This window comes from Ammospiza caudacuta, chromosome 19 (genome assembly GCF_027887145.1).
Source record: "Ammospiza caudacuta isolate bAmmCau1 chromosome 19, bAmmCau1.pri, whole genome shotgun sequence".
NCBI classification, from domain to species: domain Eukaryota; kingdom Metazoa; phylum Chordata; class Aves; order Passeriformes; family Passerellidae; genus Ammospiza; species Ammospiza caudacuta.
In genome coordinates, this window is record NC_080611.1 from 3,864,467 (window position 1) to 3,889,640 (window position 25,174).

The 25,174-nt window shown below is 48.1% G+C and overlaps 1 protein-coding gene across 9 annotated transcripts; it reads right to left on the reverse strand.

Annotated features, from left to right (window-relative positions):
- Positions 1-933: 933 nt before the first annotated feature.
- EXOC7 (exocyst complex component 7) lies at positions 934-21,572 on the reverse strand. 9 transcript variants are annotated; one of them, XM_058817065.1, is made up of 22 exons: positions 21,442-21,572; positions 20,552-20,617; positions 19,396-19,580; positions 18,614-18,719; positions 17,919-18,141; positions 16,712-16,879; positions 15,754-15,765; positions 11,160-11,252; positions 10,131-10,199; positions 8,869-9,014; positions 8,548-8,700; positions 8,051-8,149; positions 7,411-7,473; positions 7,028-7,094; positions 5,609-5,647; positions 4,551-4,616; positions 3,393-3,513; positions 2,905-3,000; positions 2,524-2,587; positions 1,963-2,004; positions 1,685-1,818; positions 934-1,309 (listed from the first exon to the last, which is right to left on the reverse strand). In XM_058817065.1, exons 1-22 carry the CDS (start codon positions 21,499-21,501, stop codon positions 1,207-1,209), a joined length of 2,175 nt encoding a protein of 724 aa, XP_058673048.1. In that variant the 5' UTR covers positions 21,502-21,572; the 3' UTR covers positions 934-1,206. The 9 variants fall into 9 exon arrangements, with proteins under 9 accessions (XP_058673048.1, XP_058673049.1, XP_058673052.1 ...); XM_058817066.1 differs by lacking the exon at positions 15,754-15,765; XM_058817069.1 differs by lacking the exon at positions 10,131-10,199 and having other exon boundaries at positions 935-1,309.
- Positions 21,573-25,174: the final 3,602 nt, after the last annotated feature.

The window sequence follows — 25,174 nt, forward strand, 5'->3', positions numbered from 1 at the left end:
GGCAGCTGGGTCTGCCACAGCACAACCTGTGCTCTCACCCAGGCTCTAACATCCAACAGCTCCTCCACTGCTGGGCTGATCAGACCCCAGCACACTCTGCTCTAAACACTGCTCAGGTGAATAATGGATTTGCTCCAAGCTGCAAAGCAGCAGCTATTGTGAGTGCTCCTGACTCTATGGAAACCCTGGCTTTCAATTGTTACAGACAAACAATGGAGCAGGCAGCAGGAGAGGGAGAGGGGAGCAGGGAATGCCTGGCCGGAGAGCACAGGTACAGCACAGGTGCCCCAACGCCCTGAAGAGCCTTGGTGCAGTGTCAGAGTCCAGCTGCCCTCTCAAAGCCTGCCAGGAATGCCCCAAGGTGGGAGAGCAGCACTTGCTCTGCACGTGATCCCCACAGTTAAACAAAAGGAATGGGCTCGGCTGCTTGCAGGGAGGAGATGACTTGGATTTGGGAACACAGGAGACAAAGGAAAACAGGGATGGGAGGAAGGTGCTGAGTGAAAATCACTGTGGGAACACCTGCTCTGCCTCAGGTCAGTAAGGAGCAGCACCCAGCCAGGGCACCATGGAGCTCCCTTTGCTTCCACTGCTGTCACAGCTGCAGGCCCTGCCATCACCCCACTGCCTCACGTGGAACACTGATACAAGTCTGGTTTTGGGGTAAAACATCCCTGTACATGACTGAACTGCAGCCCTGCCAGCATCCCCTAACCCCAGATTCATCATTGAGCCCCATGACTGAACTAAATAACAGCTGAGATTAACAATGTGAAAATAATTTGGGATCCTACAGAACTGAGATTCCCAAAACTCATCGGGAAGCAGGTGGCACCATTTGGAGCTCATAGCTTCCTGCACCTAACAAAAGGGCTCTACCCATACAGGGGTTTTTTGGTAGTGTATTTTTCTTTATGTTTTTAAACACACTCCCCATGTCTGCTGCACATCAAGGCATTAACACAAACCCAGGTGAGGTGGATGTGCAAAGGTAGGAGCCCACAGGGCAGACTTTGCCTTATCCCATGGATCCAGAGCAAAGACAGACAGGAGTTAGTGTTTCCACAGGTTTATAAATCTGATAAATACAAGTATAACACCCTGCCCACCACAATGGGGCAGGGGAGAAGAGAAGGGAGTCCCAAGGGTTTCTGAGAGAGCACTGGCTTGTACTTGGCAGCTGGAGAGTTCACAACAGCTGGAAATTTATGCTGACGTGTCAAACAGCTTCTCAATCATCTCCCCCACCTGGTCAACCTGGTATTTGATGTATTTCTCAGGGTTCTTGGTGAAGGGCACGTTGCCAAATCTACAAAAGAAAACAGGGGACAATCAACTGGAACACAGCAAAGAGACCCACTGGTCCCTCCTCTGTCACAAATCAGCTGCAGCACACCCCACTCGAGTGACAGAGTATCCTGTGCAGAGCAATGACCTGGCTACAACTGGCCTCACAAGTTTTACATGAACAGCCCAGGCTGGCTCAGGGCTTTGTGCTCACTGACCAAGGATCAGGCTGACAGCAGATGTCTGCAAATACTCAAGGTCAGCTTGGGGAAATCTGAGTGTGCAAAGCAGAGAAGCTCAGATAGGACAATAGAAAAGTGGCTTGCTCAGGCTATGCAAGGCCCCAGAGACCTCAGTAGACCCAAAGGGGAGAGGACAGTGCTGCAGGAGGTCTCACCTGCTCAAAAAGGCACCATAGGTCTCTTTCACAATGGTTTTCTGTGCCCGGCGGATTTTGTCCCGCTGCTCCATGTCTGGGATTGCCCAGGCCTTCTGGATCTTACACAGCTCCTCCAGCCCATCATTAAAACCCTGTCCAAAGACAAACTCAGTGAGCATCCCATCTGCACTCAGATGCTCCTTCCCTCCCCTGGGGATCACCAGAGGTCTCCTCCTCAGGCAGATCTGGGTCCCAATCAAGCAGGGATGTCCTGACACCACCCAACACCTCCTTACCTTAAAGCGCTCCTTTATCATCTGCCTCTCCTTGTCCTTGAGCTGCAACAAGGAGGAAAAGGATCTGATTTCACCTCCAGAAATAAATATCCAACACCAATGTTTGCCCACAGCTCCCCATCCAACCTAAGCAATCCCCAGTACTTGGTTTGGATTCCCTCTCCTAGAGCAGTCAGGAGAGAGGTGCAGAGAGCAGCACACGCTACCCAGCTGAAGCAGGGTTAACAAGGATAATTTTTAGCCAGAACAGACATGAAATGGACTTCTTCATGCTTCCAACCCTTTCCAAGGGAAGGTCTCAGGTTCTGAAAATCCAAAATAGAGGCATCTGCTCAGGTGGAGATGTAAGAACAGAGGCAGAGATTAAAAGACTTGATGAATCTAGGGCAGGGCAGATCAGAAGGAAATGCTGCTGTCCACTCGTGCCAGCCACAGTGGTCACTCTGCAGAGTGATACTGGCATGAGATATAAAGGAGGTTTCTGAGACTTTTTTATGACAAAGGACATGGTGTTTCTGAAAACTTCTGTTGTGTCAAGCCCATCCTTGCCTGTCCTCTCACCTTCACTCCTGGTTGAAAGACAGGCAGGTTTCTCTCAGAGATGTAATCTGTCACCTTCAACCAGCTGCATGTGCAATGAGATGGGAGAGAAGCAGAGAGTTACTCACAGCTCTACCAGAGCACCTTTGTCTTCACCTGTGACCCAAAGGCCAACTCAGACAATGCACACCCAAAACTTCCCACAGTGACCCCTTCCAACTCAGACAATGCACACCCCAAAACTTCCCACAGTGACCCCTTCCCAGGATGGATTAATTGCTTGGAAACCAAACATACTCTGCTTTGGTTTTAGCCAAGTTTCTGGTTTAGGTGAGTCTCTCCCACTGCTCCAGCAGCTCCCAGAGTGCCAGAAGCAAGGCAGAGGCAGAGGATGTCACTGACCTGCGCTGGTAGGTCTGGATCTGCTGCTCAATGAGCTCCCTGTAGGACCTCTCAGCTGTTTTCTGTGTCACTGCCACCAGCTGGATGAGCTCAGACCTGGAAGAGCAGGAAACCTGAGGAAGCACCTGAGCCAGCTGCTCTCCAGGCTGCTCTCATTTCAACCCCCATCAACAAGTTCTTTTCAGCCCTTCACAATAAAATGTTCCTTGAAATGTGCAAACTGGGAGACAGAAGCAACTCTGAGTTACTTTCCACAGCCACATCCTCAATCCTCCCAAGATCAAAGGATTCTCTAAAACCTAATGCTTTTATCTTCCACTCTCAGGTAATGTGATGTTTATAATACTGCAAAACCTTCAAAGAGGCAGTTTCAAGGACAGAAGTAAAAGCAGATATGAGGCTGGCAAGTAAATGCTCTCAATGCAGAGCTCCAAAACCATCCAATCAGCCTTGGACTTGAGGGACATTCACTCAGGACACACACTTACTTCTCCAGAGATTTCAGAATGTAGTTGTAGTTGTTATGCAGAAAAATGGCACTCAAAGCTGGGTCTTCATAAACCTTGGATTTGCTAAGCAGGTTAAGCTGCAGGTTGCCCAGAACTTTGCCTTAAAGAGGGAAAAACACAGAACAAGAAGTTTTGCACTGAAACAACTTATTATTGACAAAGCAAACCAAGCTGTGGGCCCACAGCACAGTGAACAGCACATGCCTGACTGCCTGCACAAAGGCTACAATCACATGTACTTAAGAGTCCTTACACAGATTTTCTGCTGCCTTCCATGCCTTGGCAATGGAGGGGCACTTTGGGTTCAGAGGAACCCCCAAAACCTGCTACAATGCAAGCTCAGGTCTCAGAAGCTGAAGGACCTGCTCTCCATTGTAACAGAAAGAGAAATCACTGATGTCACTTTCTTAACCTGCCCTTTGGCAGCTGGGAGCCTTCATGGGGTTGAAGGTGACAATGGTTTAAGGAACAGCTCTGCAGCACAGTGAGCTGCTGCACTGTGCTTTGTTCTGTCCTACTGAACAGCCCAACTCCCAGTCTGACCCTTTTTTCATCCCTCCCATCAGACTCCAGCTCAAATCACATGGAAAGATCCCATGGAGAAGAGACACAGCCTGTGCTCTTCACCCAGGAATGAGCCCAGTGAAGGCATTTCCATGGAGCACGTGCAGGAAGCTGATGCCTTCTAGGGGCTACCTAAAAACAGAGGCTCAACAAAATTAAAAGAGTAAAAAGCAGTTCTATTTATTGAAGGGCCTTCAGGTACATTTTAACCCCCCACTCTCAGGCTACACTGAAAAATGGACATGGTCATGGGTGTTCATACTTTTATAAGCTTGGTCTATTTGCACATTGGGGGTTCATTTTCCAATTACAGCTTTAGGTAATGAAGTCATTTACCCAAAGCTTGCTCCCCCCCAATTCACTTTTGTTTACATCTCTTGGGGCCTGAGACACTGAGGTGTCCTTGATTGCCAGGCCTAGAGAGGAATTGTTCTGTCTGACCAAACTGGGAAAGCAGTAGCTAACACTCTATATGGAATTTAGAGTTACACACTAAAGAATTGCAGGATTACAAATATATGAAAAACACAAAAGCTAAAATCCTAAGGCATCCAAGGTGTGCAGGGTACTCACAGATGTAGGTGCTCAGCAGCCTCCTGCTGAACTCTGAGCTGTAGCTGCTGGCTGAGGAGCTGGTCTCTGAAAGGAAAGCCTTAGGCCAGTTAACATGCCCTGGGGAGAGGGGTGTGTGTGGTGAGCCTGCCCCCATTCCTCATCCCTGCTGCTAAGGAATCAGGAATCAGCTCCCACTGACAGTGAAACAGCTCCTGCTCCAGAGCCCACTGTCAGCGGCTCATCCAGGCTGAGGGGGCAAGCTCTCAGTCCTTGTGTCTGCATCAAATACAGAGCACCCTGGCAGAAATATCTCCTTTCCTTCCAGGTGCTCAGGGAACATCCTTTTGATTTGAAAGACTCATAAAACTCCTCCTCCCCATCCATTCCCCCAGCCTGAAAAGTGTTGGTAAGCACTAGAAACTGGCAATCAGAGAACAATGAGCTGGAGCTGTTAACAGCAAGCACACAACAGTAATTGAAACAAGCAGAAGGGCTCTGGAAAGCTTCAGCCATCCCCATGGTTGCTGACACGGACTGTGCCAGCATGAGAGGTTGCCCCTGCAGGCAGCAGAGACTCCAGGCTGGCACATGCTCCTGTCTGGAGATGCCTTTCTGCCCTCGAGGGCTTGTGGGCATGGGGCCCACAGGACACGTGGGGTGGCCACCTCCCCCTGCCCCCTCCAGGGAGTTTGGCAGCCAGAGCCAGCTCGGGTGGTCTGGGTTCAGCAGCACCCCATGGGAAAGGGCTCGAGCTCCTGTTGCTGGGAGCTGCACAATAAGGAGCTGAGTGCACGTGGGATAAAGCATGGCACCAGCTGGGCCAATCTGCCACCTGTGCCAAAGAGAGCCAGTGCCATCACAGTGTCTTCAGCCTGTTTCAGCTCCTGTGGCATTCCTCATTGTCTGCTGCTGACAAGCCCTCCCTATTCTCTCCTGGGAAGGATTATTTACCCTCCCCTTTCCCCCCTTTTTAATTATGTGTTAATTTATTTACAACTGCTGGAGGATAAAGAATTAACATACATCACCAGAGCCCGAGGCAATGTGAACAGGTAGGTGTGGGTAGCTTTGCTTACCTCTGGGATCTAAAGGAATATTGTATGTGTCCCCAAGAACTACAGAGATTAGGCAGAGCAGAGAAAAAAGGGGAGGGATGAGAGAGAAAAAGAAATGCAAAAGTGCAAAAAGACAGGTTAGAGACCACCATTCCTTTGAGAACAAAGCAGATATTAACACAGAGCAGCCACAGGCAGGGGCACAGGAGAGCAGGCAGGAGTCCCTCCAAGGCCACAAATGGAATGGAGATCACAGAGGAAAGGCAGAGTCCAACCTCCTTCCCCTGCTGGAGACATTGTTTGCATTGTCATTGGTTGTATTTAACACAACACCTCATTCCAAACCAGTCCAAACCCACTTTGAAGGCAAAGCCACCTCAAATCTATGCTGACTTTTCAATCAGCTAAGCGAGATCTCACTGCAAGACATGTCAAGACTTCCAAACAGTGCTGACATCACCATTCAGGGGACATGGGAAACGGTTGGTTGTTGCAAGAAAAAATTTCAGACCAATTCTTTGGCCAAGGAGAGAGAGCCAAAGCCCAGAAAGGCCTGAGCACAGTGAGCCTGCAAGTGGAATAGGCACAAGGCAGTGCTAGAAGAAATGGGGCAAAAGCAGAGACATCCTCGTTTGAGTTGATTTAGAATTAGCAAAAATTTCCAAATAGAAGTTTGCAAGTAACAGTCTGGAGGCAGCTCTGAGCTTCCTCCTACCCCTGCTTCTAATGGGCTCTTTAACCCTCTCCAGTCTGTGCCTCCTCAGGGCCCTGTGCCCCTGAATCTCCAGTCTGCTCTATTCCAACCTCCTTGAAGGCACAAGCTCTGCCAAGAGCTCACTGGAGAGCTTGGAGTTGCTGCTCTGCTCAGAACCAAAATCCCACTCCAGCTGATAAGGAGCACCACCCTGCTACATGAGCAACTCTCAGCTTCTGATCTATGCATTGATTTCCAGTGGGTCTCTTCAGCAGCCTGGAGAGCAGAACTCAAACTTGTCTCTCTGACAGGATGCACTAATGGCTCCAGACTGCCCATGTCTCAAGGCTGAGGAGATTCTTGCTGCTGCTGTTGTACTCTGAGCAGAGGATGGTGCTGCTCACATACAGAGCCCAGCTGGAGCAGCCACCCTCACTCCAGTACAGTCACACAGCACCAGGCCAGGGCCAGACTTGGAGCTAAAAGATCCAGGCATCCCCTCTCAGAGCACACCAGCAGCAAACACCCTCCCCATTGTACCTGCCAGGAACTCTGCATCCCTTGGAGTTCTCCAGACAATCAACTGTGTGGTCAAGGCAGAGCAGAGGACAAGACAAACCACAGGGGGAAGGACAGGAGGAGAACAAGCTCACAGTGCATGATGAGGTTTGGTCACTTCAGGGAAGATGTCCAGGGAATCTGAGGAAGGAAGTGCATGCCCAAGCAAGCCCCATGCATGTGTGTACCTTGTGATGCCAGCATGGCACCCGCTGTCTCCTGGAAATCCAGTAATTGCTGTAGGAAAAGGATGGCCTGGAGGCAAAGGAGGGAATTTAAGAGCAACCAACATTACATCTCCTGTGCTCTGCTATTAAGGATCATGAAGAACCACTTGTCCCCCCACTCTCAGAAGCATTCAAGAACAAATCACTACACTCCTCTGAACTGCTGAGTTTTCCCCACACAGTCCCACCATGGCTGAGCAAGGGTCACCAGCTTATCCTGCCATGAAAATTGTATAATTGTTAATGCCAAGACACCTTAATTTAGGAAGCCTCCCTACTGCTCTTTTAAAAATTCCTTCAGAAGCTGTTTTCCACAAAGCATAGTTCAAACCATCACCACGTACATTGCTGGTGAGTTCATGAACTGTTCCATCTTTTGGCATGTTGTACTCCTTGTCTGGATCATTCTAAAAAGGGAACAGAGAGACGTAAGGTGAGCATGGAAGGGGAGACACCTACAATACAACTGCTGCTACCAGTGAGCTGAAGGCTCCTTCATGCAGCCACTCCCAACACCCTCAGGCCCAGCTCCTGCAGTGCCATCTCCTGGTGCTCAGAAACCAGAGCTGCCAGCAGCTCAGAACCTCAGGGCTCTGTTCAGCATGTGACCATCACACCTTCAGCTCACCTACCACTCACCAAGCCCATCTTACACAGGAACAGCTTAACATGAGTCCTCCAAAATGTTTCAAGGCAGCAATTTTCCTTTCTGTTTAAATAGGATTAATTCTGAGAGAGACTTAGTATCTGCAGAGGCTCATATCAAATTATTTGTAGGATCCCTGCTAAGGATCTTAGGCAAAGGCCTTCTGTGTTTGAAACCAGCACCAAGCATTTGGCATTTGACTGTCCCAAGCATTCCAGCAAGTTCCTGCTTCAGTCAGAAACTACCTGGTATCATGGAAAGCTGAAAGCTAAACTAGGGGTTTTGCTCCAAAAAACCCTCTTCCAAGCCTGATCAGAGACCACTGAGGAGAATCCTACCTTAATGTTGTCTGCAAACTCTTCCAGTGCCTTTGCACCAGTGGTCTCCATGGAAGTGATCAGCCCTGGCAGTTTGTTCTTAGTGCCTGCTGCAGTTCCCTGGAATAATTCCACAACAGATCAGAAAAGGAAAACAAATAATATCTGAACTTTCACCCAGCATCTACCCTACCTCACCTCCCACCCCAGCACCTCATTCTCATCTCCCCATATGCCAGAAGAATATTTACAGCACCATCAACAACACATGAAATCCCACATTTTGCAAGCAGAAACAGAAGATATTGTGGTGGTCCATCAGGGTCAGGACTTGAACTGAAAAGAGCTGCTGCTGAGAGATGCTGAGTTGCTGCTTCACCAGCTCAGAAAGGAGCAAGGTGCATTTGTGTAACTGCAGTCCATACTGGGGGACAGAAGCAGCATGGCTTTGCTCAAAGCCACTGTGACAATCCAGATAACACAAGCCACAGGACCCTCTCCAATCAAATCACATTTACCTGCAAAACCTGGTCAAATTCTGGCTTCATCTGCTTGAGATGCTTCAGGATGGGGAAGATTGTGAGCACAGCTGAGTAGTCATGTCTGATGATGGCTTTCCGGGCAGCTGAGACAATGTTATCACCCTCCATGATCAAATTATCCAATGACTCCTGCAACAAAGCCAGAGACTCATGAGGAAGGAACAGGATTTGTACCCAGGCAGCACAAAGGGCTCAGTGCAGGACACCCATTCCTGATGCATCATCTGGGGTACCAGTGAGCACATGTTCTCCAGCCTCTCTGCAGGCCCTGGCTCCTTCAACAGAGCCTCAACTGACCTGGATGAGAGAATCAAAGGTCTTCTTCTGGTGGTGCTCTGGGACAATTTCTGTCAGGAGCTGGTATTCGCTCTGGGCCAGTTTGACGAAGGCACTGACGCAGTGGATGTACGCGTCGATCTCGATGTCGAAGACGTCGTCCCTCCCTGCAAGGGCAAGATGCCTTTGGTTTACACAAGGAGCACGAGGCTCTTCTGGGAAAGCTGGCTTTGTACCCATTGTGTGTGAGAACAAGAGTCATCTTCTCACCACTCCTGCCCTGGGTTTGTGTGTGGGAATCTCTGAGTAGCCTGCAGGAGGCAGGAAAAGCCACCTGCAGCTCAGGAAACGCACATCAGGGCACCACCTCTTTCCAGCCTCGTGACAGGAGTGAAGTTTGGAGCTCTTCTGGGATGCAGACTAAATTTAATCAAGGGCTTGAACACAGAGTACTAAACTCAGGAAGGTATGAGGTGAATTATTCAACATCTCTGCTTGTATTTTTAGAATTCCTTATCTCCATCCGTCATGCAGATGAAGAACTGCCATTTGGCATCAACATTTCTGGGAAATAAAGGCTGTCCTGGAAGGCAGCTTCTTCCTGCTTGCAGAAACAAGATATGAAACCAGGCTGATGAACATTTACATCTTATGAAGCAGGAATATCAGCACAGCTAGGTGAGTTATCTGCCACACAATGCTGCATACAAATGCAAATATCTTAGTCCTAGAATATGAATATCTCAAAGATCCATCAAAGATCCTACGTGGTAGGCATGAGAAGTGATACAAAGGCCAGCACCAACTCGTGCCAACCACTGCTGGATGTGTCTGCAGGACAGCAAGGTGACACAGAGAGGCCTTCTCTAAGCTATAGGCTGCTGCTTCTCTTCTCCCAGAGACTTTTGCTGGAAAAAGGACCAATTCTTCCCCATGCTGACAGGTCCCTCAGGTTGATATTTCAGAAATTTTGGACAGCAGAGGAGACACAGACTGCCTGCTGTGCGGTGGTGCACTGTAGCATGTGGGCACTGCTCCCTTTGCCACCTACAGGAAAATGTCCCTCAGCATGGTGACCTTTGCTTGGACCAAGTTGGGCTCCTTGTCTGAGGGCTTGGGAGGGGGCAGTGATTAGTAGCAGTGAATTCTACTGAGAAGAGCCAGAGCTTCTTAGCCAGAGGAGGCTCATGCTTCAGGAGCAGCCCTGGCTGCACCATGACAGTGGAACACACAGCACAGGGAAGCAGGGGACAGCTGGCTCCCAGTGCCACCCCAGTACTTACCCACAGGTGGCCCGTGCTTGTCGCCCAGGGCATCGCAAAGGTGCTTAACGCGTAAGTCATGCTCATGACCTAGGAGGTGGCAGCCGGCACAAACAGAAGGCGCAATTTATCCAGGGTGGTCACAGCAAGGATGCTCACTCTGCCTGGAAGCTGCTTCAAGCCTGGCTTATTTGATCTGGTGGACATTTATTTCCCTACAGTCCCAGGAATGCTTCCTGACCAAATCCTTTTGTTGGGCTATATAGCAGTAGCAACCCTTTGAAACCTGATGAGAAGTGTGATTTGTTTCTTGGACCACAAGAGTGCCTTGAACCTCCTGCCATGCATTCTGAATGGGATTGCAGGCATCAGAGTCCAGTTCTTAGCCACAACCATTAAAAATCCAAACTCAAAGGCCCTCTCCTGCTCAGCATGAGGATTTTCCCCCACGTGAGTGATGTTAGTCACCATCTGGGGTTTAACAGCTACAGCACAGGTGCTGAGGAGACCTGCTTAGGATGGAATCATAGCAGGAGGCAGGAATGTCTTAGAGATGCTTTGAAGCATCTTCTCCCTTATCTAGCACCACCTCTAGGAGCAGAGGAGGTCAGAAAACAGAAGTCACCCATTCAGGCAGGTCTGCACAGAAAAGATGTACAGGCACAATGCACTGAGCTACCTGTGGTCCAACACTTCAGCACCAGGTTTGGAAGGGTCACGAGGAAACTGAACATTTCAAAGTCCAGGCAAAAAGAAAAGAGAACAGGAACACCACAAGCAGATGTTAGCAGAGCTTCCATTACCCAGGTGGCTGTGGTGGCTCAATGTTAAGGTAACATTCCTCTCCAGCTCTTCTCATGGTTATGGAGAATTTGAAATTCAGATAGTAAATTCTGAATAAATAAAACAAAAATAATTTGGTTCCAGCATCTCTTTGGTTCCCCAATCCAATGCTGTCCACCAAGCACTGAACTAATGGAAGCCCCACCTGGGAAAGCAAGGCTGATACACAGAGAAAGTCAAGGGTGAAGTAGCTGGAGCTATGATTACCTTCCATAGGAATGAGGTTAGAGGCCCCCTTTTTCCCATCTAGACCATGCTGAGAGTACTGTTTCAGAAGGTTCTGAGCCTTACGGATCGTGCCTGTCACCAGAACCAGAGAGAAGAGACAAGAAGACCTAGAAAATGAGTGAAAGAAAACAAACCCAGAACACCAGCCCTCCACCAGCAAGTCACCTGGGCCCAGCTAGAGGATGCTGGGCAGCAATGAGGATGCTCAGCACAGGAATGTGAACCCCAAACTCATGTCCAAGTGTGCAGATACAGTGGCATTTCCAGAATGCTTCCCTGCTTTGAGGCTGGGGGCATAAATTCCAGCCAGGGATACAGAATCAGTTTGGAGACACAGCACAGTATGGCTGGGTGATAAACACAACCAGAGAAGGGAAGGCATGAAGCTCCCTTCTGTGTAAAGGGTTTATTGAAGTTGGTGCTCTGCAGACAGAAGGTTTTCTGCTTTTCCTCAGCTGTGGAAGCAGGGCTCTGCATATGGACAATTCCTGTCTGGCAACATGATGCCTGCTCCTCAGAGCCACAACTGCAGTCACTTAGTACAAGGTGCCTTTTTGAAGGGTATTTTCTGAGCATAATCAATAAAGAGCCATCAGGAGCCCCAGAGCCAAGACAAGGAATGGTACAGGAAGCAGGAAAAGGGTGACAACCTCTGGGCTTTTTTTTGCAGCAGCAATTCCCATCACAGGAATCCCAGAATAATGGATGCTGCCCACCCATGTGTAACTTGCACTAGGCCACCCTAATCCCCAAGACAATTCTCCTCTAAAGAACTGCAAATCAATTAAAACCATGGAAAAAAAAAATAACACTGGGTTAAAAGATTTATACTTGAAACAAACAAAAACCAGACAGAACTGAACAAAAGGCAGTGCTGGATATACAGCTGGAAAGCACAAAACAAAGCATTAATGAGACAACTGAAGCCCAGGCAGTGTTTCCACATTAAAAGGTTAGTTGTCATGCAACAAGCTACAATTATCACAAGCACACTGACACCCTCCCAGAGCAGACCTTTGCTGTTGCCTGCACAACAGGGAACTGGAAGTTTTGGGAAGGTGGAAGGGGTTTCTATAGGAGACCCAAATGAAACAGAACTGAGCTGAGTAAATGAAGAAGCCAAAAAAAATAAAAATGCTGCTGCCAAAATTAAGAATTGTTCTTCTGCTATAAAGTAATAAATACTTCAAACATGCAGAAGATCTCTACTTCCACCACTAACTGTCAGCCCCAGTGCAGCCTGGAAATGAGTGCTGGCTCCCCAAATGCTGAAGGGAGCCCAGATACACACTGCTGCACACCCCTGGAACAACATTCCAGGGTGCAGGACAGCTCCATCCCATATAGGGATTTATGGCAAGGGAAAGGAGACTTCAGGTCCCCCAGACAGTGGGGGAGAACAGGAGAGAGAAGCTCCCCTTGAATTACCAAACTCCCTTAACCTGGTGCACTTACTAAATGACAGAACATGATTCCCAAAATGTAATATTTCACTGGTAATATTGTCTTTCTACCACCTCAGAGTGTTCTCAATCATTTTGTAAAAAAAGAAAAAATCATATCCATGAAACACTTTCTTCTAGCAGGAAACTTCTCCCCTCCTGACCCACACCTGGGAAATGGAAAAATGGGAAGAAAAATGGGAAGTCTCACACCCTTGCTGGCTGATGCATTTGGCTCCCAAGTTTCTGCCACATGATCAAATGAGGGCTATGCCTCTTCTTCCAAGCTTCCTGATGCTTTTCACACCCTGCATCTCCACTTTATTCTTAGCTACTTCCACAAACCTCAAGAGCTTGGGCACACCAGCAAGCTCCTCTGAGCAAGGAGGGCCCTTCCTTACTGCTGCTCCCACGGCCCAGCAGCTGCAGAGAGCTCAATTCAGGCACTGTTCTTCCACCTTTCCCATTTTCAAGCATTTAGGGGGAGGGGGAAAATACAAAGGAATAAAAATAGAGGGTGAATTGGTGTGAAAACCAAGCAGACAGTACAACTGCTGCTGCTGTGAGCAGGCTCTCACTCCACAGGTATGCAGCGGATGCTTTCACAGCCCACCCTTGATGGTTTATTCTCTTTTTCATTTTTTCCCTCTTTTTCTCAATTTCAGGAGCTGATTATGCTGCATTTTATTTACATAAGCACAATTACCTGTGTTTACTGACACACACTGAGTGTTCAGTGTCCAGGGGCATCACTTTAGTGCTGCTGGATCCCTCTGACTTGGCATCATAATTAGGCTTTAATGGATTCTGGTGGAAGCCAAATGTTTTTGTTCCAGGATTGTTTTTCCCTATTAAGCAGCTCCTTAACCAAATGGAACTGTGTTTCAGCTACTAATGAAAACATCACATTCAAGCCAGGCAGTGATCAGGCTGGGAAACAGGAATGGGCTCTTTACTCTGCCACTCAACCTGCCTGTAGGTGCCACCTCACTGGAGCACTAAGGAAACTGGAAAAGAGCTCCCCTGTAGTCTGAAAAGAGCCTCCAAAGGTTAAAAAACACCTGAAACCTTTGCTTCTGCAGCCCAGTTGCTCCATGGAGTGGGGTCTGAGCATCCATGAGACATTTTTACAAATGTAACTCATTCTCTTGTTTCTCTCTTCCATTAGGCAGCAGGGCAACACATCCTCTTTTCTTCACTGCAGGAATCTGCATGAAAGCAGACAATGCCCTCTGGCTTTTGCAGGCAGCCAGGCCAGGTGGCCCCATCCCTCCCCAAAAGTGCAGAGCTGCTGAGCTGCCTGCTGCTCTCGAGCCAAAAGAGAGCACAGGGCCTACAGGCATCACAAAGAAACTTTATTTTATGTACATATGTTTGCAGCAGGATGATTTGGGAACCTGAACACACCTGCTCTCTGAGAAGGAGTGCTGTCATTCCAAACACCAAACTAAAACCAGAAAAAGCCCACAAATCATCAGTTCAACTTGACCTGCCAAGTGTCATTTAAAAGGAGACAACTCTGCTTTAGAAGCATTTCCAGCAGTCAGATTTTTACCTCCATGATGCAGTAACAGGAGACAGCACAGGGTACATCAACAGACAAAACAGGAACAGAGAGATGAAGACCCTCTGAAACAACACATGGATATGGAGCATGTTCTCTAGAATTCAGCACAGTCTCTGGGGCCATCTCTGCCTTGTTAACCCTGCTCCTCACCTTCACTTTAGCTTCTCTTGTGCTTTGTTTTGTGGTAAAAAAAAGCTATAGCACATCAGATTTAGTTTGTTATTTACCCCTCGCAACAGGTTAAAGTGTGCATTGGGGTGTGCACTGGGATATTCTTCCTCAAGAACCAAGGAAATCAAGTCTCTTGTTGGAACTGTCAGAAAATCCCCTTCTCTGAAACCCAGAATGGCAGAACTTGGCTTTACTTACTGAAATAAAGTAACAGAACAGAAAAAAACCTTTGTCCAAATTGAACAAAGGCTAAACCCAGGGGACTCAAACACCCCCAGAGAATGTTGCTCTGCAGAGAGCCACTGTGCCAGGGTGAAGGTGGTGTGAGACCTCCACCTCAAGAGCTGTACTTGAAAGCTAATGGAACTGCAGAAAAAACAGTGAATCTGTGCCCAAAGACTCTTCTTCTCCATTTTTAATTTCACTGAAGTACAATTCAGCAGTAATAAGTGATGGCTGCTGTATGAGGTTCAATATCCACTGTCCTTCAAGAGCTGCAGTCTGGTTCTCTGTCTGCTTCATGAAGACTGGAGACAAATGAGCCACTATTTTTTCCTGACATTACAATAACCCAATGGATCACTTGAGACACTTTCCTTCATGCACCATCAGCTCCCTAGTGCATTCAGACCATGCTCTACCTGCTCCATCTCACAAAATCCAACTGAGCTGGGCATAAAGACATGAAAATCTTCTGGCACATCTACAGCTGAGGCTTTCCTCATGACAAGTAATTCTGGATGCCCAAATGCATCCACTTTGGAGGAGTCCTGTTTGTAGGAACTTGTGCTCTCCAACGTGTGGGCTCCTCTCTATGGAGCATCCAAGATATGAAACTCTTTAAAAAATCCCTAGGATTTTTCAATAATCTGCCCATAAAAACAAAGCATCTCCCCCATCCCTGACTCTTTATCTAAGAGCACAGGGGAGATACAATCACTTGTCAGGCTGCTCAGAAATGTTTGCTGACCATGCTGAATTCACAACAATAAAAACATAGGAACCTTTTCAGAATCAGGTGATAACTGAGAAGTGTTGACCAAATCTGAAGCATCTGCAACCTGAGCTTCCTATGGCTCAACTACAGAATCTCACTGGCACCTTTCAGTGCCTCTGAGCCTTACCAAGTGATTCTCTGCTGCCAGGGAAAATTCACTGAAATTCACAGACCAATTCCATCAGCTTTCAGGGACAGCTCCAGGGCACTGCAGCAATGGCACAGATTGATTTTGAAAGACCACAGGGGTGATGTCTGGATGCCACAGCCTTCCCCCTCCAAATATCCCAGGCACACCCTCTGCTGTAGCAAGAAGAGGCCCAGCAAAGCCTCTCCACACACAGAAGTGAAGAGAGTGAGCACCAGGGCCAGCACACACACACATAGACACATTACCTGGGATGAGGACTGCATTCACATCAGGATTATAAAAATAAACACAACACAATTAAAATGGGTATTTCTTCTTCCTCCCTTTTCCCATCCCATCCATTCCCAGTCCCTACCCACATTGCCTACTATTTTAAGAGTATTTGGACAACACAGGACAAAAAAGGGAAGGGGAGTATTGGCCAGGTAAACCTACAGAAATATGAACTTTTCTGATGTGATCACAGTTACAGAGACAACAGAGTGCTGGGACACAGAGGATCAATATCCCTGTACTGGCTTTTGCTGTTCCTCCTGGCTGTGCTCCCACCAGATGGCACATTCCAGAGATGGGAACTCCAGAATGACCAACTCACCAGCTGCACCAAATGCAGCAAAACTGCATTGTGAGGAGAGAAGGAATAACCCATCAGCCCCATTCATAGCTCTTCCAGAGACAGGCTGAGGGCAGAGTTTTAAGAGCCTTTCTAAAGGCTTCAGACAATGCTGTATCTCATTTCTGTAGGCACCTACCTAATCCCCATCTCAGCTCCTGGGGGCTTCTTGCTTTCAGGCACAATAATAATTTATTCACAGCTAATGACTGAAGTGAGGTGTTTTATCAGATATGAGCTTTCTATTTGCTGTGGCACAGGCTATATTCCACATGCCAAGGCTCAGGATTTTACCTGGTGTTCTTCTAGATCAAATCCTTTCACAGCCCACTCAGGTCTCTTTTCACTCATCTCCTTTGTTAAGGAGATATACACAGGGCCTCTCTTTACAATACCCAGAGAACAGACCTGATGGCTTGACAGACAGAGTCTGTAATCCCAATGCTGAATCCAGAGCAGAGAAGTGCTTACCTCCAAAAATCTCACCTAAATGTCCTAAAACCACATTTTAAACACAGAGATACACCAGCAATGAGAAGGCCTGAGGATGTGTTAACACCCAGTGCAGTGACCCCTCTTGGGGGACTCACCTGGTCTCTTGATGGGCTTTTTGGTGGGGGTGTCCTTCCTTTTGTTCTGAATGGCAGGGGAATAGGGCACCCCTGAGGAGGAGCTGTTCTTACGGAAATGGTCCTTCAGCCCCTTGATGGAGCGGTCCAGCTGCACGGAGCGGATCTGGAAGTAAACTGTCATGAAATCTGAGGAGACAAGGTGAAAATGAGATTATAAGCACACAGGGAACATTATATGGTAAAGCAGACACTTTATACCACTGTAGGGACTTAAAAGCATTGGTGTGGGACCCCAAGTTAGCATCCTTCCCTCCCAGAGCATCTCCTATTTTCTTCAAAAACTTCTTCTCCCTTCCCCTGCAATCCTCATTCCAGCCCTCCCACCACACACAACATTAATTCCACCACTACCAAGTGGTGGAACTGACAGGAGATATTTGTGCAAGACATTGTCAATTCAAGTGCTCTGTTTCCAGCATGAGAGACTTCACACACTTTTCAGGATTCAGGGCACTAGGGAATTTAATGAGGTGATTGTCATTTGAAAGCAGAATGCAAACTGACTAATAAAATATGCTCTGTATGCATGAGTTGCCTTTGATCATGGAAAAATCCCTAAGAAGCTTTTAAGGATGTTCATCATACTTGGTAGGCACAGTAATCCCCCCCTCAGGAGTGAATCAGTGAGGTAGGGGTGATTCTTGGAGCTGCATGAATGTGAAAGTTCACATTTCCTGTACAAGTCTACAAAGTCAGTCAATCCTGAAGGAAAAGTTAATAAAAGGACTATAAAGCTCTAGGCAGTTCTTGATGCTGCAGAACAGGAAAGGAGACATGTACAGACTGAAGAAAGTCTGTGCTGCTTTTCCCCTTGCCCTTGGTCACATTCTGTACAGAGAGTTCTGGTCATAAATATTTCCCAGATGGGAATAAGTGCCCAGTGTCTTGCACATTTATAAAACCTGAGCACTGGAGAGCTGCAGCTTCATCTCAAGGCATTACAGGTGCAAGTGCTGTGGATTTTTGCTACAGGACAACTTTGCATTAACATGTTTACACAGCTCATTCTGTTCAACCCACAACCCATCACTTCAGTCTCACTACAAAAAAAAAAAGCAGGATCTCCAGGTGCTGGAAAGACTGAAATACTCAGCTAAAAGGTGCCACTAAGGTGCCACTCATCCTGCCAGTGCTGCCCACAGGGACAGAGGGGCAGCAGACCCACCTTGGTTCCTGCCGTTCTCCACCAGCCAGCCCGAGATGCGGATGATGTCGTGCAGGACGCTCTCCGGGAGGTGCTCCAGGGACATCTCCTCCTGGGTGTCCATCTCCTCATCCCCACTGATCAGGTCCAGGATCAGGATGGGTGGCACTGGCTTGGTGTGTCGTGTCATCAAGCTGCGGAACTCCGACTCCAGGGATTCCTTGCCCCGCTCAAAGAGGGATTTCTGCACAAAACAGCAGGGCAGAAATAGAACAGGAATTCTGTAATCAGTCACTCAAGAATATTTTTGCATAAGAACATCCTTCCTAACCACTGCCAAGTACTACAGGCTTCAAACTCCAACCACACCTGCATCTGAGAGACTTTTAAAGTGAATTAAATTTAAGAAATGCTTGGGAGTTGTTCGAGTGGGATTTAAGGAGATCACCCATTCTGCTCAAGCAGCTGAAGGAAGAGTTTCAATCTACTCCTCCTCCACAGGTGCAAGAGCTGCTTTCAGAGTCCTCCTGGCACAACAGAGAGAGAGCAAAATGCCAGGAGCAGAAATTGTGCCCAGAAGCCAAAGCAATCATTCCTTCAGCTGTGGCCAAACACCACCTTCCCCAGGCAGCAAAGCCACAGCCCCTCCCAGCAGGGGACAGGCAGCAGGGCTGTGGCTGTCCCCTCTCACCACCCACAGCTTCCAGGTCACCCACCACACGGTTCAGCTCTGGGCTGTCAGGGTTGTTGTCCTGGAAGTACTCCACTGCCTTCTGGATTTTGTCCATGCAATTCAAGTATTCCTCCAACCTCCCCGTGGGGCTAAAAATAAAAGCAGAAATAAAAAGTTGTTTTTGCCCCAAGAAGCAAACAAACAAAATAACAAGAAAGCACCAAACCAGACTCAGGATAAAAATAACAAGGGAAATCTCAATTCCCTTTTCTTCAGCTAGGAGGAGATCATGGAATTCCCTTCTGCCTGCACTCAGTGCCACAGCAGGATACCCAACCCACACAGCAAGTGCAGAAGTACTGATGATGGAGCAGCACACAACTCTCAGCCTTGCTTTGCTCTCCCAGACAGGCACTGATGGGAAGGCAGAGGGAACTGCACATCCCATCTCAGACTAGAGCCATCCAACACCCTCCCAGAGCAGGAGGCTCCAGAACAGCTCTGGTACATCCTGGATGCAGTGACAACCTCAATGAGCAGGGAAAACCTTTGGGAAAAGGGCAGAGGAAAACAGAGAAGCCACCAGTGCTCATGGAGATTGCAAAGAGAGCACCTCTGCAAGATCTGGAAGAGATCCCAATGCAGAGTCTGAGCTGTCTTTGCCTGTGGAAATGGCTGAATGTCAAGTCAGGGTGGACTGGGGATGAGGGAAGATTGTGGGAAGGGTACCAAGCATCCCAAGGGTGTGTGGAGTCAGCTCCCCCACCTCTATCTCAAAAATCCAACAGGATGAAGCTCCCAGCAGGATTTATATGCTCAACTCACCCTTCCTTGATGATCTTCTCTGTGTCCTTGGCCACGTGGTAGTAACTGATGACATGATCCAAGCAGGACAGGGTCTTCTCCACATTCTCCTGCAGGCGCTGCAGGTTCTCTGTCTGCTTGTGGACAGGGATGATGGAGTTCTCCAGCTTCATCAAACGGCTCTCAAAGGAGGAGAGGATTGAAACCTACACACCAGAGAGAGACCAACAGCTGAGGACTTCCTTCCTATGGAGAGGGCAGGACTTAGAGCAGTGAAGTCAGGGATCTTCAGGGCCTAGCTTTTGGTTTTGGGCTCTGCTACTAATTTGCCATGGCTCCTCAGCAGCTGTTTCCATCCCTCTGTGTCCTGGTTTTTATTAGCAATCACAAAACAGATCACCTGTCATAGAGGGATGGGCCAATCCCACATGAAATGCTTACAAAGAGTGAAGATAATGTTCCAAGACAGTAAAAAAGACAAGCAAAATTCTGTTCACCAACAGAAAATAAATCCACAGGAACTGCCTGGAGGTGCCCCATGTTAAAAGAGCAGCAAAAGCACAACCAGCAGCCCCTTTGCTCCTCACTGAGGCCCAAATAGGAGCTGCACAAGGACCAGTCTAGTGAGAATCTTCTTTTCTACCAGACATTTGGTTTTTAAAGAGGTTTTGGTTTTAAAGAGGATCATGATAGTGCTTCTGATAGTCTTGTTTTCCACACGTCTCTGGTGGTGCCTCTATGACTTTTTTAAAGCACTGAGACCAAGACTGGACAGAGTACATAAGCTGAGGGCTTATGAGCCATTACAACACAGTAATTACTTTTTTACCTTTACACAGGACACTCACAAAATAAAACTCCAAACAAAACCTGAATTATGAAGCAACAACACGATGCTGTTGCACAAACTAGTTCTGAGATCTCTTAATACCTTTTCCCCAAGAGAGAGGACTGACTGTAGCAGAGATGAGGCCAACAGCTCAGCTGAGCCCTCAGCAGAGCAGGAGAGAAGCTCAGTATTGAAGCATTTCTCAGGTATCCCCTTTGCCCAGTCACTGAAACCAAAGTGGTTCATGGCTCCACATCCCTCAGATGGGCACAACAACAGCCTTGAAAACCAATAAACCCAAAAACCTAAGAAAAAGTAAAGCCAGGCCCAACATTAGGACATCCCTACCATGTTCTTGGTGAGCTGGTCACTCTTCTCAAGGCTCTCTTTGATAAAGGACAGAGTTTCTTCCTCCTGTGAGTAAAATGAAAAAAAAAAAAAAAAAACTCTTAAATTCTGAACACTAAGGTGTAAGTCACGAAACAGTATACACAGGTTTTGACCAATCTTGTAAACTCTGCTGCAAGCCATGTTGGGTCTGATGCTGATTCTGTGGCCACGTTTTAATATTGACACCTCTTAACAGAAATCCGGGCAAGTAACCCAAGGTGGGGACACATCCTGTAATGAGTCAGGGGGTTTATGAATCCATTGTTTCCCTTCAATGCCATGAGCATCAGCACTAAATAAAATTAACAGTTTTCCCACTGAAGCACAAGGACTCAGAGCACACATTTCGCTGCCACAGCACAACACAGGCGTTACACTGGCACCTCCCAAATCCACCGGGAACTCAAGTGTCCGATGCAAAGCAGCCACCGAGGGCTGGTATTATGGCATTCAAGGCCACAGATGGGGGAACAGCAGCCTGCATGGGCTGGATTGAGTCCCCAAAGGCCGCAGGCAGAGGGGGAACTGCTGCCGGTCAGCGCTGCCCTCACAGGCTGCACCTGCCGGGAGAGCCCCCGGACCCTCCCAAGAGCCGAGAGGGGAAACCCAGGCCCAAAGCGGGGAACAAAGATGCCCCGACCCTGCAAACCAGGCCTTGAAGGGGGATCTGGGGGTGTTCCCAAGCCAGGAGGGGGATGCCGAGAGCCTTGAGGGGTCCCGGGACGCCCCCGGCCTGGTGAGGAGCTCCAGACCCAGCCCCGTCTGCCCGGCAACGCTGGGGGGCTGCGGGCCCGGGCCCAGCCCCAGGCCCCGGCAGCGCCCGCACAGCGTCCCAGGCCCAAGCGCACCTGCTTGAGCTTGTCCTCGATCTCCCTCCTGCGGGCCGACACCTCCTCGCCCGGGATCATCGCGCCCAGCCGCTCCGCCGCTCGCTCCCACCGCGCCCGGCCCGTCACTGCCGCGCCGCCATGATGGGCGCGGCGGGGCGCACCGAGCATGCGCAGAGAGCGCGGCCGCCATCTTGAGAGTGGCACCGTTCAAGAAGGGACCGAGGGTGGCAGGGGTTACAGCGCATGCGCACTACGCTGCCAGCAGCCATGTTGGGAGTGGCGGGAGGGCTGCGCCGCCATCTTGGGAGTGGCGCGATGGGTGACAGAACCACAGGATCAATTATTTTGGATTCCGAAATTATCGAGTCCAGCCCATGCCCCAACACCCCCTTGGCAAGCAGGCCATGGCACCGAGTGCCACGTCCTGTCTTAAACATCTCCAGGGGCAGTGACTCCACCACCTCCCTGGACAGCCCATTCCATTGACTAATCACAATTTTTGTGAAGATATTCCTCTTCAACCTAAAGCTCCTCTGGCACAGCTTGAAACTATGTCCTCTCGTCCTGAGCGTGGCACTGTTGCGTAAAATTTTCTTTAGAGAGGATGTTCTTTGATGTTTCATCTTTGTGTACTTTCAAGGCTAATTAACAATAAAGGAGATTTAATCCGTGAAAGACGTAGCAGCCAACAAGTTCTTAGTGATGTGCAGCTGTTAGAAAAACAACTTGCCTATTGGTAGAATTGCCTTGTTAAGGTTTAGGGTTTGACATTCTTAAATTATCTCAGGGGGAGGTTAACAAAGCTTGGGAAGAAGGATGTACCACTGATAGTGGGCACATAAAATGCAGAATTTACAGGCCATGAGGACATTTGGCAGAACCCTCCAAAAAAGGAAGGAACTTATAAAATCAACTCAGCAACTGGGCTGAATCAGCTCTGAGTAACTGGAATTCCAGCAGGGGCAGATCTAAAAAGCCCACCAACCCAAAAGAAGAGAAAGACTGGGCACGTGGGCTAATTAGCATGGCTAGTGAGAGAATATTTTCCCAATACAAGATAGAATAATAATTAATAAGAAAACTATGTGACTTGTAGCAAATCAACACAAATTCCTTCGTTTCCTAAAATGTATAAATAGCAAAAGGTTTGGATAGTTGTCATGGCTTGATTTGTGGAATCCCAGCGAGCATCCAGGCTTGTGCAGCTCTGGAATAAATAATTATTGTCTCTCTTGAGTGTGTCATAATTGGCTTACTGCACTGGGGGTAACAAATCTGAATTTGTGCACAACAGATGTGGAGGGAGAGTCCAGGAGTTTGAGACCAGGGAAGTGAAATTATGAAAAGTGAGCATGAATTATGTCAGCCCACCCCTGTCCTGCATCCTTTCTAGGGAGAAAGGTGATCCCACGGGGGAGCTGCTCCCTCCCACAGCACAGGGGGATGGCCAGGGGTGTCACACACCCTGTGTCTCCTAAATCACCCCAAGCCCAGAGCAGGTTCTGCAGCCCCTGAAGGTTCTCCAGCCCCAGCTCCTGCTTCTCCAAGGCTCCTGCCATGCCCAGGGACTGAGGTGTGCCCATCCATCTTCCCCTTGTCAAACCTCCCCGGGCTCCAGAGAAAAGCTCTTTTTTTATTCAACAATGGATTTCACAACCCACCCTGTCCTGCTGCCCCTGGATGTGCCCAAGCTCTGGCTCTGATTTTTCCCTGTGTTTTGTGGGGATACCTGATAAAGGGGATTTGAGGGTATAAGAGAGAAAATCCCTGTCCAGGCTCAGCACCCAGCACCTTCTGTGCTTTCCCACACTGGGCTGGTGTGATTGGCAAAGATCTTTCTCCCAGAACAGCAGATCCACATTTTTCTTTACAGCATTCCATGCTCTTTCTGCCAGCACTCACCCCTTCATTCAAAGGGCAGCCAAAGCCAGAAGGAACCTCCCTTGGGGACCAGTTGTGTGTGTTTTGCCCAGTAATGCTGTTATTTCCTGAAAAACCACCAAAAAGGCTCCCTCACCCTTTGTGGAGCAACAGACCCTCAGAGCAAAGTGGGATAGATGCACCCACCTCACATGCCAGCTATGTGGGGTGATAAGGAGAGAATAAATGTACAGAAATAAATGCACAGCATTGTGTAAAAACCGCTGGACCCTGTGCAGCACCACATGCAAGAGGAAGCAGCAGAAAAAGAAAAAAAAACAAAACCCAAAAGAATGGCTGGTCAAACGGAGTCACAGGGGTTATTTTGGGTAAAAGGAAAAAGAAAGGGTAGAAATGCAGCAGTTTGAGCTGATGCCTCAGGTTTTAGGTTTTATATTTTCCAGATTCTATTCTGCTTTAGTGTGTAGGTCTAAGTTTCATATCAGGGGATGGTGAGCTCTCTTCACAGAGTAGGGAGACAAAACAATTCCTGCTCCAGCTGGGCACCAAGAACAAATGATCCAAATCTCAGGCCCAGGAGCACAAACAACGTGGGCTGAAGAGAGAAAAACAAGAAGGATGGGACTGCATGGGCTAAAGCTGGAATTGGACAAAAAACAAAATTATTGCAGCCAGAAGCCTCAGAGAAGGATTTGCATTTGCTGTGGGAGAGGAGAGAGACCAGAGTATGGAGGACCCAAGATTAACTCCAAGATGCAAATGGAGCAGAACTGATCCCAGTGAGAGACCCCGTGCCCGGTCGTGCATTTTGGGACCATTTTGGCTCATCTTGGGTGCAGCCCTGGCTGGGCTCTTGTGCTGCCCAAGGTGGATCTTAATAAATCCCTATTTATTCTTTAGCTCTGTCCAGCCTCTGCTCTAGGCCAGTTTCACAAGGCATCAGAGCGTGTTCTAAAGAAGGCAAAGCTCACGGGTGTGTGGGCGCAGGTCGGGCGGGCTGCTCCCCAGCGGGGCGGCTCCGGGACCATCCCGGGACCAACCCGGGACAATGCCGGGACAATCCCGCTCGGTTCCCGCTCCGTTCCCGCCCCGTTCCCGCTCCGGTTCCCGCCGGCGGTTCCTCCCCGCGGTTCAGCGCTGCGTGCCCGGGACGCGGCCCCGGCCGGGCTGGAATGCTGAGTCACCTCCTGCTTCCCCCGCAAAGCCGCGCTTTACCCGCCGCAGAAGGGATTTGCGTTATCAGCACGGGCACACAAGGTGGGAAATGCAGCCAGCTTCGTAGGAAACACGAAAGACTTCACAATTACAGATTTCCCCAAAGAACAGCTATTAATAAAGAAATCGAGAGCCACAAAAAACTATTTTTTTTCTTGTAAAGAAGTCTCCATAACATTAACAAGAAGGACATCTCTCCCTAAGTGAACTAAAAAATACTATTTTAGAAGTGATAAACTGACTAAAATTTTAAGTTTTATTCCTTTACATTATCAGTAAAAAAAAAATATATATATATTCTATTGTATAGAAGTATACAGTAGAGTATATTGTATACTATTGCATAGAAGTACATATATATATACACTATAGAAGTATATATATATATGTATATATAGAGTATGTATATATATACTCTATATATATATAGAGTAGAAGTATAGAAGTATATATAGATACTATAGAAGTATATATATATAGAGTATATATATATACTCTATATAGAAGTATATATATATAGACTTCATTGTATAGAAGTATATATATATATACTTCTATATAGATTGTATATATCTATATCTATTATCTATATCTATTGTAGAGAGAAGTACTCTAAAGGTTTTGTCCTAATTCTTATTACGCTTTCTTTTAGTTA